We start from the raw sequence: 17,730 nt of genomic DNA, 5'->3' as shown, positions 1-17,730 counted from the left end.
AGAAGGCAGGGTCAGTGGGTTACATCTCATCTCCGGGAACCTCCAGGGTGGCCCTGGGGCATCCACGTCACCTGTCTGTACCTGCTTCCTCCATCCCCTCGTCTCAGTTGGCGCCTCTGAAAGCCACGTTTGGAATCTGAGTAACAAGATCATCAGCCAGTTCCTCCCAACCCACCCAGAGGTACAATGGAGGTCAAGGTTGGACCCAGAGCAAGTCCTGAGGAAGGTGTGGGGTTTACAGACAGACAGACAGACAGACAGACAGACAGACAGACGGTCGGATGGACAGATGAGTAAGTCAGGCCGCAGCAGGAGCTCCTGAGCACAGCTGTGTCCTGGTCCCGGGGCTGAGCGCTCAGTCGTCTTCGATAGTGAGTTCGTGCTGGGTGGCCTCCTCGATGTTCTGAAGCAGGTGGATCTCCCACTGCCTCAGTCGCTCTGTCTGTTAAAAGAAAGGCATCTCTGAGGTCTACCTTGCAGGAGCACTGACCTTTGCTAGAGACAATCTGTGTAGGAAAAGCAGGTGCCCACCCAGGGCTGCAGACCCTCACACGGGTTGACTTTCAGGCACCATCCAGGACCCACAGGTGAGAGCTGGCCTCGCCGGCCTCCACGGCTCTGCCCCCGCATGCCGGGCACCATGACCCCAAGACGGAGCTAGCAACCTCCCAGAGGACCGAATCCCAGTGTGGGGACAGGCAGGTATGTGAGCGGATGGGGTTAGGACCCCAGGATCTGGGTCTGACAAGGGCACAGAGAGGTCACTGGGGAGGGGACAGGAACAAGGAGGGACCAGCTAGGCATGGGCTGGGAACGTGAGGGGTGGTTGGCACCTGCAGATGAGTGTCTGTGTGAGGCTGTCTAGACAGGCCATTTTCCTACTGTGTTTTCAAGGGGCTCTTCCAGAGCTGCTCAGGGCAGGGGAGGGAGGGAGAGGGTCCCCAGGACAGCGCGGGGAAGATGGGAGCAGGATGACTTAGGCTGCTGAACAAGGCAGAGGCACATAGAAAGTGGAAGGGGGCAGGGCTCAGGTGGCTTAGCCAGATCCCGTGGTGTTTGGTGTGAGGACTGGCTCTCAGAGGACAATCGTGGAGGCGAAAGGAAAGAAGGCTGGGGTCTGCCGGCCACCGATGGCAGGCCCACTGTGGGTCAGGGTCCTCCAAATACCCTGAAAGTATAAAAATAGAGGCAAGCCCCAGGGGCAAAATGAGGAGTGGGAGAGCCTGGTGCTGTGGGGGACTCAGCGTCTGTCCCAGTGATTGAGGAAGAGGGTCTCTGCCTGCATGGAGGGGCTGCACTGCTTCTGGGGACCCAGGCTCAGCTGGGGGCAGGTAGGGTTTGTGGCAATCTCCCCCCCACCAAAAACAGTGAGACCCGCAGGCCCCTTCTCTTCTTCAGCTCCAGAATATTCCAGCCAGGCTCATGCTTCTCCTGGCAGAAGGACATTAGCTTGTGGGGATACTGACCAGCGAGAGGAAGCATCTGTCCTGCAACGGAGAGGCAGCCAAGGCCCCCGGGCAGCCCCCGGTCGACAGGACCCACCCAGAAATGCACACGGAGCTTCTGATCTGCTGGTAATTACCTGCTCCTGACTACAACCAGGCACGGTCCTGAGACTCAGCAGGGTGTGGAGGGTGGCATCAGAAAAACCCACTCCATGAGCAGCGGCCCCAGAAAGGCAAGTGAAGCCAAGCAGAGGGGGCAAAAGGCCAATGGGAGGAACTTACGGGAATGAGGGAGCTCCTGGAAAGGCAAGTTGTCCTGCAGTAGGTAACCTTGGAAGGTAGAACCGAATGACACTCTGAAGAAGTAGGGTGAAAAAGTAAAACAGGAAAGAGAAAAGAGACCACTAGGCAATGAAGATGACACAAGTAAATGAAAAGACATTCTGTGCTCATGGAGTGGAAGAACTGATATTGTTAAAGTGTCCATGTTACCCAAAGCCATCTACAGATTCAGTGCAATCCCTATCAAAATTCTAATGGCATTTTTTACAAAACATTTTTTACGAACAATCTTAAAATTCATGTGGAACCACAAAAGACCCCACAGAGCCAAAACAATCTTGAGAAAGAACAAAGCTGGGGGCATCATGCTTCCTGATTTCAAATTATATTACAAAGCCATAGTAATAACAACAGTATGGTATTGGCATAAAAAGACACATAGATCAAAGGAACAGCATAGAGAGCCTAGAAATAAACCCATATATATATGGTCAATTTATGACAAAAGAGCCAATAATGTACAATGAGGAAAGGACAGTCTCTTCAATAAATTGTGTTGGGAAAACGGGACAGCCACGTGCAAAAACAATGAAACTGGAACACTATCGTACACCATACACAAAAATCAACTCAAAATGGATTAAAAACTTGAACGTAAGACCTAAAACCATAAAAATCCTAGAAGAAAACATGGGGGTAAGCTCCTTGACAATGGTCTTTGTGATGATTTTTTAATTTGACACCAAAGCAAAGGCAACAAAAGTAAAAACAAAAGTGGGACTATATCAAACTAAAAAGCTTCTGCTCAGCAAAGGAAACCATCAACAAAATGAAAAGCAACCTATGAAATGGGAGAAAATATTTGCAAATCGTATCACATCTGATAAGGGGTTAATATCCAAAATAGATAAAGAATTTATATAACTCAATAGCCCAAAAGCAAACCCAACTTAAAAATGGGCAGAGGATCTGGAGTGAAAGGCAAGGTGGCAGCGCCCACAGCAGTGCCCCTTCCCGAGAAGCTCCTAGAACATCAGGTCACCAGAAGGACCAGCTGAGGGGCTGGGAAGCAGAGCTTACAGCAGGAAGGGACCAGGAGACCCTCCACCCACCAGGACCCCAAGGTCGGCCAGAACAGGGGAGCAGGGAGGCTGCAGGGGCTCGCGGCCGAGAGGAGGACAGAGCAAGGGCCCTTCCGGGGACTCCCACGCTGTGCTGCCTCACCCCTACAGCACGGGAAGGCAGACGGTGCTAAGGAGTTTGGGGAGCACGTGGGAACCGTGGGAGGCACATATTTCATGGCACAAGCAAAGGTCCTTCTCGTGGGGTCACGGGGACCCCTCAGAGTGGGGGAAGGATGGGGTACAGGCAGGGCCCTGAGCTGGACCATCTCCTCCAGTCCTGGTGACCTCATGATGCCCAGGCCAGGGGCCCATCAGTGAGGAACGGGCAGCGTTTGCTCTCTCGGTTGTCACCAGGCTGCTTCCCAGGGGGCCTTGGGCAGGGACCCAGAGCTCCAGGGGATGGGTCGGGGTCAGGTCCTACCGCAGCAGCCAGCCTCTTCAGGTCCCGTGGCCTCCTCCTGGCTGCGTTCGGGATCCCAGGCAATCCCAAGTTTGGTGGCGATCTCCTTGCTCGGGGGGACCTGCCCTGCTGCTGCTGCTGTCGCCGCCGGGTGACCGAGGCTGGCACGGGCGGATCTTCCTCAAAAGCAAAGGGGTCCGAGTTGGATCCTAGCTGCCCACTGGGCACCTCAGAGGCCCGGATGGTGGAAAGCCGCCTCTTTCTGAGGGGGGCCTTGGGGCTGAGCCCTCCCGGGGACGAAGGGAGGTCCCAGGGGGAGCGCACAGGCAGTGGGGACCCGCCTGCAGAGCCCCCTTCCTGGCGTGAGGAGACATCGCCCAGTAGCTCTGAGTGCCAGCTGGGGGCAGCTCCCTCTGGGGTGCTGTGCTTTAGGACCCTTGTCAGGGACGTCCGTCTGGTCACGGGAGAAAGGCTCTCATCCTCAGAGGAGCTCAACCCAGGAACCTGCCAAAACAAATCACAGAGGTCAGCATCTTAGAAGGTCACAGCAAGTGGAGACTTGGGCCCGGCACCAAGCCCCACCGGGCACGTTCCTGAGGTACAACCACCATGAGGCAGACACTCCACTTCTGCCCCAGCGAGGGAAGCTTCCAGCACCAAGATGAAACCCAGCACAGGACAAGACCACACTCATGCTGTGCCTGCCTTTTCACTAGCTTTGTCCTTTTTTGGTGAAAATTTTAAGCATCCGTCAGAAAGATGGTTTTTAAGGATAGGATTGAAAAACAGATGACTTTCAGGTAATATTTTTTCAGAAAAAAAAAAGTTTGAAATGTCAATGAAATCATCTCAACATTGAAACTCAACATGAAAAAACAAAACTGTGGTTTTTGGTACGCAAGTGGAATTGTGTCGTGCAGGTGCAGGTGCTGAGAGCGGGGTGAGGTGTGATGCTTTTGAAAAGCTTGATAATATCCCAGTGCCAAACCCCATGACAGAGAGCAGCGAGTCCATCATGGCCACCTTTTTTCTTCTTCCAAAATAAACCCTTGATTAAACCATTAGAGGTGCTGAAAATACAGTCTAGGGAGGGCTTCCTATGGAAACATTTATTCCATGGAGTATGCTGCAACGTTCAAAATCTGTTCTCTGGGATTTCTCACAGTATTCTTATGAGGTGGGTGTGATCTTCATCAAGGAACTGAGGGGAACGTCGAGGCGGGGTGGGGTGAGTGACCAGAAGCAGGTAAGCAGGAGAGACGAGCTGTGGATCAGAGCTGGTGACGCCCACGTCTGTGGAGGTCTGGCTTCATGCACCAAGGTGCCTTGAGCTCCGCCAGAAAGCAGGGAGGAAGCGCCCCCTCCTCCTGGGAGGATGAACTGATCATGGTTGTTTACATGGCGTCTTCTGTGTAGCCCTTGGGGTCCTTTTGAACATTGTTTCCTTTAGCAAAGACGCTTAGACTGGATTAACGTAACTCTAAATAAACCTGAAAGATAAGATTTACTCCAGAGAATGAGTTGGTATCAGAAACTGCCAAACTGTCTTCCAAAGTGGCTATGCCTTTCTTCCATCCCTTCCATCCCACCAGCAGCGAGGGAGAGTTCTGGTTCCTCCACATCCTCACCAGTATTTGGTACAGTCAGTTACAAAAATTTTTTTAATACATTTATTTATTTTATTTATTTATTTTTGGCTGTGTTGGGTCTTCGTTTCTGCGCTGGGCTTTCTCTAGTTGCGGTGAGCGGGGGCTACTCTTCGTTGCGGTGCGCGAGCTTCTCATTGTGGTGGCTTCTCTTGTTGTGGAGCACGGGCCCTAGGTGCACGGGCTTCAGTAGTTGTGGCACGTGGACTCAGTAGTTGTGGCTCATGGGCTCTAGAGTGCAGGCTCAGTAGTTGTGGCACATGGGCTTAGTTGCTCCATGGCATGTGGTATCTTCGCAGACCAGGGATTGAACCCGTGTCCCTTGCATTGGCAGGCGGATTCTCAACCCCTATGCCACCAGGGAAGCCCCTAAAATTTTTCTTAAATTTCAGTTTTCTAATAGGTGAGTAGTAGTATCTCATTTGCATAGTAGTTTTCATTTGAATTTCTGTAATGTCTAATGATATTGAACATCTTTTCATTTACTTACCATCTATATATCTTGTTTGGTGAAGTAAAGTTCAAACAGCTGCCACATCAAATGCAAAGAGAAAAAACTCACCTGTTAAAAGACTCTCAGATTGGATTAGAAAGAAAAACCAACTCCACACTGTACACAGCAGGATGTGCTGAAGATGAGGTGCTCAGAAAGTTTCTTAGTAGAATGATGGCAAAGACAATCAGAGAAGAACAAGTGAAAAAATTCAGGGGCTTCACTATTTATATTGGAAAAGGCTGAATTCATGGCAAAATACATTAAGACCACAAAAGTACAGTGTAATAAAAAATAAAAGCCAAAATGCTTTTCTGTTATAATTATCTTTGCACCAGACAGTATAGCATAAACACTCACAGAGCAAAATCCAAGGAGAAATAAGGAGAAACAGAAATAAAGTAGTAAGGATAATTCACTTTTTTTTTTTTTTTAGCCCCTGCTAGATCAAGGAGAAAAAGAAATGATCCAAACCCCTTGGAAGATAATCAGCACTTGTCAAAAGAGACTAAGTCTTCCTACTTCAAACAGGGACTGAGATCTCAGAATAAAGACGTGGGGTGAGGGGGAAGGCTGGGCTTTTACAAAAAAGAAACTTCAAGCGAAGATATTCTTATTAACAGGAGCTACTTTTAACTAACCCATTTATGAAAGTGAATAAAGAGCCAATAATTCAATTTTGGAAGTTAGATGTTTTTTAATAAAATGATATTGTAACATATTGAAAGCTTACAGAAAAAATGATTTAGTATTGTCTTACAAATATATATACAAAGCTTACAGATAAAAAATTAGTATTGTTTTAAAAAGATGGTCTCGACATACATATGGGAATATCATATGGGAAAAGATAGGCTTTCAAAGGAGTAGGGAAGAGAGTTTTTTTTTCTCTTTCTCTTTGCATGTTGTTCTGACTGGTCAGTCATTTGGAAAAAAACCAAAACAATAGTAAAACCATGTTCCTACCTCATAACTTATATAAAATAAATTACAAGGGACTGAATATTATATTCTTTAAAAATTCATAGATTACTAGGAAAAAGCAGAATAATTAAAAAAAATCTAAAACAAAGTTGGATTCTTATTCACATCATTCACCATGATAAATTCCAAATGGATATTTAAATGTAAAAAAGCAAAGCTATATAAGAATTGGAAGGAAACAGTGGTGAATTCCTCTGTAAATTTGTCAGAAATAAGGCTTTTTAATGATAACTCATAATACAGAAGCCATAAAAGAAAAGAATAAGTTAAACTAAATATAATTTTTTTAAAAAGATGATATACTAAATGAAAAAAAGATAAAACACAAGTTCTAGAAAAGATAAATAAGGGGTTAATTTTCTAATATCTAGGAAAAAACTGACAACCTAATGGATAAACGTGCAAGGACCCTTAACAGCGTTTTATATACAATTTTCTTTTTAATATACGGATAAGGAAAGATCTCTTTGTTTTAGGTAGAGTCCTTTTGTACAAACAGAGGGAAAAAAAGAATCTAAAGAAAGTTCCAGAAGAGGCTAAAAACATGCTGTTTACTTATGCTGCGGGCTGGACAGAGGGTGGCGGGAGTCACTGTGTACCTGTTTATGCTTTTTTATTCTGCAACCATGGGCACGTATTACGTCTTTACAAATGAAAAAGAGAAAAGAAAACCCTACTTGGCTGGTGAAGAGACAGGCACACAGAGACTCAGAAATCCCCCCAGGAATCCCCTGGTTGGGAGGGAAGTGGTTGAGGGGTCCCGAGTCAGCTGGTGCCACTGGAGCCAAAATACAGGGTTATGAAGGTCAGGTTTTGAACTTCCCCTGGGGCCTGCGACCTAATTGTGCAGCCCCACTTTCCACTTCGCTGCTGGAGCGACGCGTTGCATGGGTTCCCCTCGGCCGGCCGTCCACTGCTTCCCTGGGTCTCCAGGCTTTCCCCAGAGAGGCCGAGACCCAGGACAGAGGGTTTGGGGGAAGAGGGGCGCAGGGGGCAGCAGAACAAGGGAATCCCCTCTGATGTCTCTGGGATGGCGCACTGGGTGCCGTGCCTGGGCAAGCGGGGCCTCCGAGCACAGGTCGCCCGTCGGGGAGAAAAGTGGGCCTGGGGCTCAGGACGAGGGGAGTCGTGCAGCGACTCCGGCCAAGGACCAGGAGGCCCCCTGATGCCAGCGCGGGACCTGGCCGACCCACCCGGGAGCTCAGGCGGATCCTGCTGCTGCCTCAGCCGGCGGCAGGAGCGGGTGCCCCCCTACCTCGGCCGCCTGCAGCGCCCCTCCCCTCCTGCCTGGTCCCCGGCACCCCGCCAACCCCCCACCCCCAGCCCCATCGTGCCCCGGCTTACCTGCGCCCCAGGCACACCCAGAAGCCTCCCTCTCCACCGCCCCACCTCGACCCTGCCTGCGCGCCCGCATCCCTCCGCCTCGCCCCCATCCCCCCGCCTCGCCCCCATCCCTCCGCCTCGCCCCCATCCCTCCTCCTCGCCCCCATCCTGCCCTGGCCTACCTGCGCCCCGGGGTCCATCCTGCTTCCCAGCGGGGACCAGACGCCTTGGCGAGCTGCAGTGCACGGCGAGCCCCTGCGCCCTGAAGTACCAGCGGTGCCCACACGGCAGGCCCACGCAGGCGTGCAGAAGCCCACCTGTGTGCACTCTCCCCTTGATGACCCCGCAGGCGCAAGAGCCACGCAGGGGTGGAGCCCAGAGCCTTGAGCGGCTCCACCTGGCAGGTCCCTCTGTGTGCAACTGGGTTGTGTGTCCGGGCCTTCAGGAAGTCAGGGCCCACGGGTGCCCCCAACAATGAGCCAAGGGGGTGCCCTCACGGCGTGCCAAGTGGTTTACCAACATTGCCACCACATCCTAAAGGAGTGGAGATCATCGCCCCACCTTAGTCCCCAGGGCATCCGAGACCAGAGATATGCCCTGCCGTGACTGGAGTGCAGAGTCGGAAGGTAGGACAGCTGAGGGTGACCCAGCAATCGGACTCCGAAGTCCCTGCTGCTCTGAGAACTCCTTTCCAGCCTTCTTTCAGCAGTTCTCAAACTTGAGCTGATTGGAACCACTCCAGGGCCTGTTGGAGCCCCGAGCTGGGCCCAGCCGCAAGTAGGTCTGCACGGGGACCCATAATTGGCATTTCTAACGACTCCCAGGTGACGCTGAGTGAATGAATGATAACACCACTTCAGAATACTGGTCACTTAACGCACTAACCTCCCACCTCGCCTTAAGCATCTTGGGGCGTGGGGAGGGGCTGAAGGGAGGACGCAGCGGGGAAAAGCAACAGCTGCCAACCTGAACCCGCAGCCTGTGAACGTTGGTTCTGAGACATGATCTCAGCCTCAGAGGAACCCAGAGCAGCGTGTTTATTATCCCCATTTCAATGAGGAGAAGACTGAGCCGCGAGGGGTGGCGGGTAGCTGCTCAGGATCATTTATGGGCGCCTAGCAGAACCACTAAATTCTCACCCTCTGAAAAACCTGTTCTCAGGAAAGATCTGATAAACTCATTCACTCTCAGGTGTGACTAATAATACTTTAAAATGAACAACAACAAGAAAGACGAGAAGCCCAGACTGTCTGACTCCAAAATCAGCACTCTTTGCCCTTGCTACTCTTCTGGTATTTTTAAAAAGTATTATCCATCTGAACTTTGCCACTAAGTTGCTGTGTGATTTTGGGTGGTTGGACTTTGTCCCTGTTCTCTCCTTTGTCTTTAAATTGAGGCAGTATCTGAGGTCACATCCTAATGCTTTGAGATCCCTGAATCCTGGAGGCGCCCAAGAGTGTTGAAGGAGATTGTCAGAGACAGGGGTTCTACTGGGGACACATCCCGTTCTGTTAGCACAGACCATCACACTGGGGAAGCTCTCCAGGTTCAGGTGCTGCGGGTGGCGGAAGGGAGCCCTCGCCACCCTGCTGCTCGGGCTCTCGGTGGCCACAGCCCTTCCGGAGGGCAGGTGAGCTTTCAGCGTTGGGTGCAAGGCTTGAGAGCACGCACGACCTTTGAAGGGGCAGTTCCACTTATAGAAGCATCAGGAGACAATCAGACCAAGTAGTCACTCATTTCCTGTTACGTCTGTGGAGCGTTAACTTTAAGAGCCCTGATAGAAGTGCACACACATCTAAGGACAGGAATGCTCTGCAGCCAGTAATCTGTGTGTCAACATGTGTGTGTACATGTGCATGTATGTACACACATGTATGCTTGTGTATGTAAACACACACTGTAGACACACCGTGTTCATAATATATTAAATGAAAAAATGCTGTAGAACAGACGGTATAGTGTGATCCCGTTTTAAAAATCATACATACACACACATACACACACACACACACACACACACACACACACACACACACACATCCAAAAAGAGATTCATGGAAATGGGAACATTGGTAATATCTAGGAGGTAACATGATGGGAAATTTTAACACCACTTAAATCCATTTTACGTTTTTCTAAAAAGAACATGTAATTAGTACATAATAATTAAAAAAATAAAGTCACCTGGTACAGTCCATCATTTTCCGGATGGGGAAACTGAAGATTGCAGAGGGGAAGAGTTTGCCCAAAGTCCTGGAGTGAATAAGGTGGGAGCTGCCAGGACACTGTCCAGCATCCTGAGATCTGGCCCAATGTTTTCTTGCTGCATCAGTCCACCCCCAGGGTCCCCCTGACGTCATGGCACCTGGGCACACTGCTTTGAGCACAACATAAGGCTCTTCTGTTTGTGTTCGTGAATAAAAACATTGTGAAATCTTCAGTGTGTGTCCAGAGTTGCATTAGTCTAGCACACAGTGTTACCCGTCAGCAGTGCCCTTCACTACAACATCAGGCAGCCCTCTGGGGAGAGTGCGGGGGCCTGGGCATGCACAGGAGCCCTGAAGGGACTCCAGGCCTGGCCCATGGCAGGAACTGACCCACACCCTCCAAGCTCCTGATCTTTGCCCAGAGCCCGCTACATTCCTTGTGTTGACTCCCAGAAGCCCGAATTCCCCTCGCTGTGCAGGTGAGGACCTGGAGAGGCTGAACTCAAGTGTGATTCAAGTCCAAGTTGCAGGCACGCACATGCATGCTAGTCTGCCACACTGAAAGCTGCATTACGGATACAAATAATGCTCTTGGTGTAAGAAGGGCTGCTTCAGAGCCTGGCTCTGGTCATTTAGAAGGTGTGGGCCCAGGACGATGAGAGTCACCCCACTGTGTATTCCGATCACGTGTAGGAATTCCTCAGTACGATGCTTGGCACGTGGTAGATACTCAGCAACCGGCAGCATCTTTTGTCAGCACACCCGCTGCCCATGCTGTTAGAGTTGCCGTGCTCCACCAGTGGTTTCCATTTCCACCTCACACTGGTGCCTCTTCTGAACTCCAGCACAATGAATTACTTATTGTTTCTGTATTGTATATATTTTTCTTTTCTGTATAGTATGATGTTTCGGCACCTTACAAACCTTTCTGGCTGGGAGAGACTGGCCCTCCCTGGCTAGCCAATTCTTGGAGATAGAAAAGGGCTCATCCAGGAGCATGTTTTTGATATATGGGAACAAACCAATCCAGAGTCAGGCCTATTCTATCTGGGCTGTGCTCCCCAGGAGGCAAAATTCTTCTGCCTTGATCACCCCAGGGCCAGGTACCAGGCAACCAGAGGCCAACTCTATAGCTTAGAGCCACCAACACTATTCAAACTAGCCAGTCCTAAGCTCTTCACCTTGCCCTGCCCTGCCTTTCCTAAGGAGACCCCAATAAAGGCCATGGCCTTGGCTCTCCCCTTGCTCCCATTCTCTACCTCCTGACCACTCTGGTGCTTCCCCTGTGGCCCTGCATGGTGTGCTGTGGCTCCTGCATCCAGGACCTGGGAGTGAAATACATGTCTTATTTCTAAGCCTTATTCACATCTACTCCTGTGGCCCATCAACTTTACAATTCCATATCTAACACATAAATTCTTAGCACAGTTTCTACATAACCGATATGCTCAAGGTTGCCTTTGACCCCAGGTTATAAATAAGAGGCTAATAGTTGGTGCTCTTTGTAAAGCACCACTGAGGAGAAGAAACATGTAAACTTCATTAATAAATAAGTGCAAAATATCATAGTACAAGTACTGCTTTAAAATTATTCAAATTTGCAAAGAGAAAATGCCAAAATACTCTCCAAAACAGAAAGCACCAGGTCCACATAGACTCCTACTGAACATTGAAGGAAGAAATTATACTAATTCTCTGTAACCTTCCAGAATATAGAAGCAGAGGAAAGAATTCCTAGCCCATTCTATGAGACCAGCATTACCATAACACCAAAACCAGTTGAAGGCAATACAAGAAAAGAAAACGACAGACCAATATCTCTCACTAACATAGAAGCAAAAATCCTCAACAAAATATTAGCAAATCAAATCCAACAGTGTATAAAAAGAATCATATGTCTTGACCAAATGGGATTTACCCCAGGTATACAGGCTGGATCAACACTAAAAAATAAATTAATGTAATCTAACACATCATAGGCTAAGGAAATACCGTACAATAATAACAACATATATAGAAAAAACATTTGACAAAATCCAACACCCATTCATGATAAAAACTTTCAGTAAACTAAAAATAGAAGGGAACTTCCGCAACTGTAAAGAATATCTACAAGAAACCTACAACCAAGTCATACTTAATGGTGCGAAGCTCAAAGCTTTCCCCATAGGATCAGGAACATGGCAAGGATGACCTCTTTCACCATTACATTTCAACATTGTACTGGAAGTCCTAGGTAATGCAATAAGAGAAGAAAAGGAAATAAAAGTACATAGATTGGGAAGGAAGAATTCAACCTGTGTTTATTTGCAGATGACATGGCAGTCTATGTTAAAAAAAAATCTGGAAGAATCAACAAAAAGAATCCTAGAACTAATTAGTTATTATAGCAAATTTGCAGATACAGGTTAATATACAAAAGGCAATCCCTTTTTTTGAATTTTATTTTATTTATTTTTTTATACACCATGTTCTTATTAGTTATCTATTTTATACATATTACTGTATATTAGTCAATCCCAATCTCCCAATTCATCCCCCCCCACCACTTTCTCCCTTTGGTGTACCTACCTTTGTTCTCTACATCTGTGTCTCTATTTCTGCCTTGAGAATTGGTTCGTCTGTACCACTTTTCTAGATTCCACATATATGAGTTAATATGCGATATTTGTTTTTCTCTTTCTGACTTACTTCACTCTGTATGACAGTCTCTAGGTCCATCCACATCTCTGCAAATGACCCAATTTCATTCTTTTTATGGCTGAGTAATGTTCCATTGTATATATTGACCACATCTTCTTTAACCATTTGTCTGTCGATGGGCATTTAGGATGCTTCCATGACCCGGCCATTGTAAATAGTGCTGCAATGAACATTGGGGTGCATGTGTCTTTTTGAATTATGGTTTTCTCTGGGTATATGGCCAGTAGTGGGATTGCTGGGTCATATGGTAATTCTATTTTTAGTTTTTTAAGGAACCTCCATACTGTTCTGCTTAGTGGCTGTATCAATTTACATCCCCACCAACAGTGCAAGAGGGTTCCCTTTTCTCCACACCCTCTCCAGCATTTGTTGTTTGTAGATTTTCTGATGATGCCCATTCTAACCGGTGTCAGGTGATACCTCATTGTAGTTTTGATTTGCATTTCTCTAATAATTAGTGATGTTGAGCAGCTTTTCATGTGCCTCTTGACCATCTGTATGTCTTCTTTGGAGAGATGTCTATTTAGGGCTTCTGCACATTTTTTAATTGGGTTGTTTGTTTTTTTAAATATTGAGCTGCATGAGCTGTTTATATATTTTGGAGATTAATCCTTTGTTGATTCATTTGCAAATATTTTCTCCCATTCTGAGTGTTGTCTTTTCATCTTGTTTATAGTTTCCTTTGTGGTGCAAAAGCTTTTAAGTTTTATTTGGTCCCATTTGTTTATTTTTGTTTTTATTTCCATTACTCTAGGAGGAGGGTCAAAAAAGATCTTGCTGTGATTTATGTCAAAGAGTGTTCTTCCTATGTTTTCCTCTAAGAGTTTTATAGTGTCCGGTCTTACATTTAGGTCTTTAATCCATTTGGAGTTTATTTTTGTGTCTGGTGTTAGGGAGTGTTCTAATTTCATTCTTTTACATGTAGCTGTCCAGTTTTCCCAGCACCACTTATTGAAGAGACTGTCTTTTCTCCATTGTATATCCTTGTCTCCTTTGTCATAGATTATTTGACCATAGGTGCATGGGTTTATCTCTGGGCTTTCTATCCTGTTCCATTGATCTATATTTGTGTTTTTGTGCCAGTACCATATTTTCCTGATGACTGTAGCTGTGTAGTATAGTCTGAAGTCAGGGAGTCTGATTCCTCCAGCTCTGTTATCTTCCCTCAAGATTGCTTTGGCTATTCAGGGTCTTTTGTGTCTCCATACAAATTTTAAGATTTTTTGTTATAGTTCTGTAAAAACTGCCATTGGTAATTTGATAGGGATTGCATTGAATCTGTAGATTGCTTTGGGTAGTAGTCATTTTCACAGTATTGATTCTTCTAATCCAAGACCATGGTCTATCTCTCCATTTGTTTGTGTCATCTTTGATTTATTTCGTCAGTGTCTTATAGTTTTCTGAGTACAGGTCTTTTACCTCCTTAGGTAGGTTTATCCCTAGGTATTTTATTCTTTTTGTTGCAATGGTGAATGGGATTATTTCCTTAATTTCTCTTTCTGATTTGTCATTGTTAGTGTATAGGAATGCAAGAGATTTCTGTGCATTAATTTTGTATCCTGCAACTTTACCAAATTCATTGATTAGCTCTAGTAATTTTCTGGTGGCATCTTTAGGATTCTCTATGTATAGTATCATATCATCCGCAAACAGTGACAGTTTTACTACTTCTTTTCCAATTTGGATTCCTTTTATTTCTTTTTCTTCTCTGACTGCTATGGCTAGGACTTCCAAAACTATGTTGAATAATAGTGGTGAGAGTGGACATCCTTGTCTTGCTTCTGATCTTAGAGGAAATGGTTTCAGTTTTTCACCATTGAGAATGATGTTTGCTGTGCGTTTGTCATATATGGACTTTATTATGTTGAAGTAGGTTCCCTCTATGCCCACTTTCTGGAGAGTTTTTTTTTTTTGTAAAATAGGTGTTGAATTTTGTCAAAAGATTTTTCTGCATCTATTGAGATGATCATACGGTTTTTATTCTTCAATTTGTTAATTTGGTGTATTACATTGATTGATTTGTGTATATTGAAGAATCCTTGCATCCCTGCATGAAATCCCACTTGATCATGGTGTATCATCCCTTTAATGTGTTGTTGGATTCTGTTTGCTAGTATTTTGTTGAGGATTTTTGCACCTATATTCATCAGTGATATTTGTCTGTAATTTTCTTTTTTTGTAGTATCTTTGTCCGGTTTTGGTATCAGGGTGATGGTGGCCTTGTAGAATGAGTTTGGGAATATTCCTTCCTCTGAAATTTTTTGGAAGAGCTTGAGAAGGATGGGTGTTAGCTCTTCTCTAAATGTTTGATAGAATTCACCTGTGAAACCATCTGGTCCTGGACTTCTGTGTGTTGGAAGATTTTTAATCACAGTTTCAATTTCATTACTTGTGATTGGTCAGTTCATATTTTCTATTTCTTCCTGGTTCAGTCTTGGAAGGTTATACCTTTCTAAGAATTTGTCCATTTCTTCCAGGTTGTCCATTTTATTGGCATAGAGTTGCTTGTAGTAGTCCCTTATGATGCTTTGTATTTCTGTGGTGTCTGTTGTAACTTCTCCTTTTTTCATTTCTAATTTTATTGATTTGACTCCTCTCCCTCTTTTTTTTTGATGAGTCTGGCTAAAGGTTTATAAATTTGTTTATCTTTTCAAAGAACCAGCTTTTAGTTTTATTGATTCCTGCTATTGTTTTCTTTGTTTCTATTTCATTTATTTCTGCTCTGATCTTTATGATTTCTTTCCTCTACTAACTTTGGGTTTTGTTTGTTCTTCTTTCTCTAGTTCCTTTAGGTGTAAGGTTAGATTGTTTATCTGAGATTTTTCTTGTTTCTTGAGGTAGGATTATATTGCTAGAAACTTCCCTCTTAGAACTACTTTTGCTGCATCCCATAGGTTTTGATCATCATGTTTTCATTGTCATTTGTCTCTAGGTATTTTTTGACTTCCTCTTTGATTTCTTCAGTAATCTCTTGGTTATTTAGTAACATATTGTTTAGTCTCCATGTGTTTGTGTTTTTTATGTTTTTTTCCCTTGTAATTGATTTCTAATCTCATAGTGTTGTGGTCAGAAAAGATGCTTGATATGATTTCATTTTTCTTAAATTTACCGAGGCTTGATTTGTGACCCAAGATATGATCTATCCTGGAGAATGTTCTGTGTGCACTTGAGACGGAAGCGTAATCTGCTGTTTTTGGATGGAATGTTCTATAAATATCAATTAAATCTATCTGGTCTATTGTGTCATTTAAAGCTTGTGTTTCCTTATTAATTTTCTGTCTGGATGATATGTCCATTGGTGTAAGTGAGGTGTTAAAGTCCTCCACTATTATTGTGTTACTGTCAATTTCCTCTTTTATAGCTGTTAGTTTTGCCTTATGTATTGAGGTGTTCCTATGTTGGGTGCATATATATTTATAATTGTTATATCTTCTTCTTGGATTGATCCCTTGATCATTATGTAGTGTCCTTCCTTGTCTCTTGTAATATTCTTTATTTTAAAGTCTATTTTATCTGGTATGAGTATTGCTACTCCAACTTTCTTTTGATTTCCTTTTGCATGGAACATCTTTTTCCATTCCCTCATTTTCAGTGTGTATGTGTCCCTAGGTCTGAAGTGGGTCTCTTGTAGACAGCATATATATTGGTCTTGTTTTTGTATCCATTCAACGAGCCTGTGTCTTTTGTTTGGAGAATTTAATCCATTCACATTTAAGGTAATTATTGATATTTATATTTCTAATACCATTTTCTTAATTGTTCTGGGTTTGTTTTTGTAAGTCCTTTTCTTCTCTTGTGTTTCCCACTTAGAGAAGTTCCTTTAGCATTTGTTGTAGAGCTGGTTTGGTGGTGCTGAATTTTCTTAGCTTTTGCTTGACTGTAAAGCTTTTGATTTCTCCATCGAATCTGAATGAGATCCTTGCTGGATAGAGTCATCTGGGCTGTAGATTCTTCCCTTTCATCACTTTAAATATATCGTGCCACTCCCTTCTGGCTTGTAGAGTTTCGGCTGAGAAATCACCTGTTAACCTTATGGGAGTTCCCTTTTATGTTATTTGTTGTTTTTCCCTTGTGGTTTTAATAATTTTTCTTTGCCTTTAATTTTTGTTAATTTGATTACTCTGTGTCTCAGCATGTTTCTCCTTGGGTTTATCCTGCCTGGGACTCTCTGCACTTCCTGAACTTGGGTGGCTATTTCCTTTCCTATGTTAGGGAAATTTTTGACTACAATCTCTTCAAATATTTTATCGGGTCCTTTCTCCCTCTTTTCTCCTTCTGGGACCCCTATAACGCGAACGTTGTTGTTTTTAATATTGTCCCAGAGATGCCTTTGGCTGTCTTCATTTCTTTTCATTCTTTTTTCTTTATTTTGTTCTGCAGCAGTGAATTCCATCATTCTGTCTTACAGGTCACTTATCCATTCTTCTCCCTCAGTTATTCTGCTATTGATTCCTTCTAGTGTATTTTTCATTTCAGTTATTGTATTGTTCATCTCTGTTTGTTATTTAATTCTTCTAGGTGTTTTTGTTTTTTAATTCTTCTAGGTCTTTGTTAAACATTTCTTGCATCTTCTCGGTCTTTGCCTCCAGTCTTTTTCTTAGGTCCTGAGTCATCTTCACTATCATTATTCTGAATTCTCTTTCTGGAAGGTTGCCAATCTCCACTTCATTTAGTTGTTTTTCTGGGGTTTTATCTTGTTCCTTCATCTGGTACATAGTCCTCTGCCTTTCCATTTTGTCTATCTTTCTGTGAATGTGGTTTTCATTCCACAGGCTACAGAATTGTAGTTCTTCTTGCTTCTGCTGTCTACTCTCTGTTGGATGAGGCTATCTAAGAGGCTTGTGCAAGCTTCCTGATGGAAGGGCCTGGTGGTGGGTAAAACTGGGTGTTGCTCTGGTGGGCAGAGCTCAGTAAAACTTTAATCTGCTTGTCTGCTGATTGGTGGGTCTGGGTTCCCTCCCTGTTGGTTGTTTGGCCTGAGGTGACCCAGCACTGAAGCCTACCTAACTCTTTGGTGGGGCTAATGGTGGACTCTGGGAGGGCTCACGCCAAGGAGTACTTCCCAGAACTTCTGCTGCCAGAGTCCTTGTCCCCGCAGTGAGCCACAACCACCCACTGCCTCT

At 45.1% G+C, this 17,730-nt stretch overlaps 1 protein-coding gene across 1 annotated transcript; it reads right to left on the bottom strand.

Annotated features, from left to right (window-relative positions):
* Positions 1-355: 355 nt before the first annotated feature.
* Positions 356-10,677, bottom strand: CCDC201 (coiled-coil domain containing 201). Its single transcript, XM_068549793.1, has 4 exons — positions 10,667-10,677; positions 9,882-10,020; positions 3,273-3,755; positions 356-442 (listed from the first exon to the last, which is right to left on the bottom strand). Exons 1-4 carry the CDS (start codon positions 10,675-10,677, stop codon positions 356-358), a joined length of 720 nt encoding a protein of 239 aa, XP_068405894.1.
* Between the last annotated feature and the right edge of the window lie 7,053 nt (positions 10,678-17,730).

The sequence above is a fragment of the Eschrichtius robustus genome, chromosome 8 (genome assembly GCF_028021215.1).
Source record: "Eschrichtius robustus isolate mEscRob2 chromosome 8, mEscRob2.pri, whole genome shotgun sequence".
Classification (NCBI taxonomy): domain Eukaryota; kingdom Metazoa; phylum Chordata; class Mammalia; order Artiodactyla; family Eschrichtiidae; genus Eschrichtius; species Eschrichtius robustus.
Note: the sequence above shows the minus strand (reverse complement) of the source record. Positions and strands in the feature narration are given on the sequence as shown.

Bases quoted from the DNA above. Each gene is read 5' to 3' on its own strand.
- CCDC201 (XM_068549793.1), bottom strand. The intron at 3,756-9,881 runs GTGACTTTATTT...TTGTTTTGGCAG, and splicing joins AAAATGATGGACTGTACCAG to GTTCCTGGGTTGAGCTCCTC. The intron at 443-3,272 runs GTAGGACCTGAC...TTCTTTTAACAG, and splicing joins TGAAGAGGCTGGCTGCTGCG to ACAGAGCGACTGAGGCAGTG.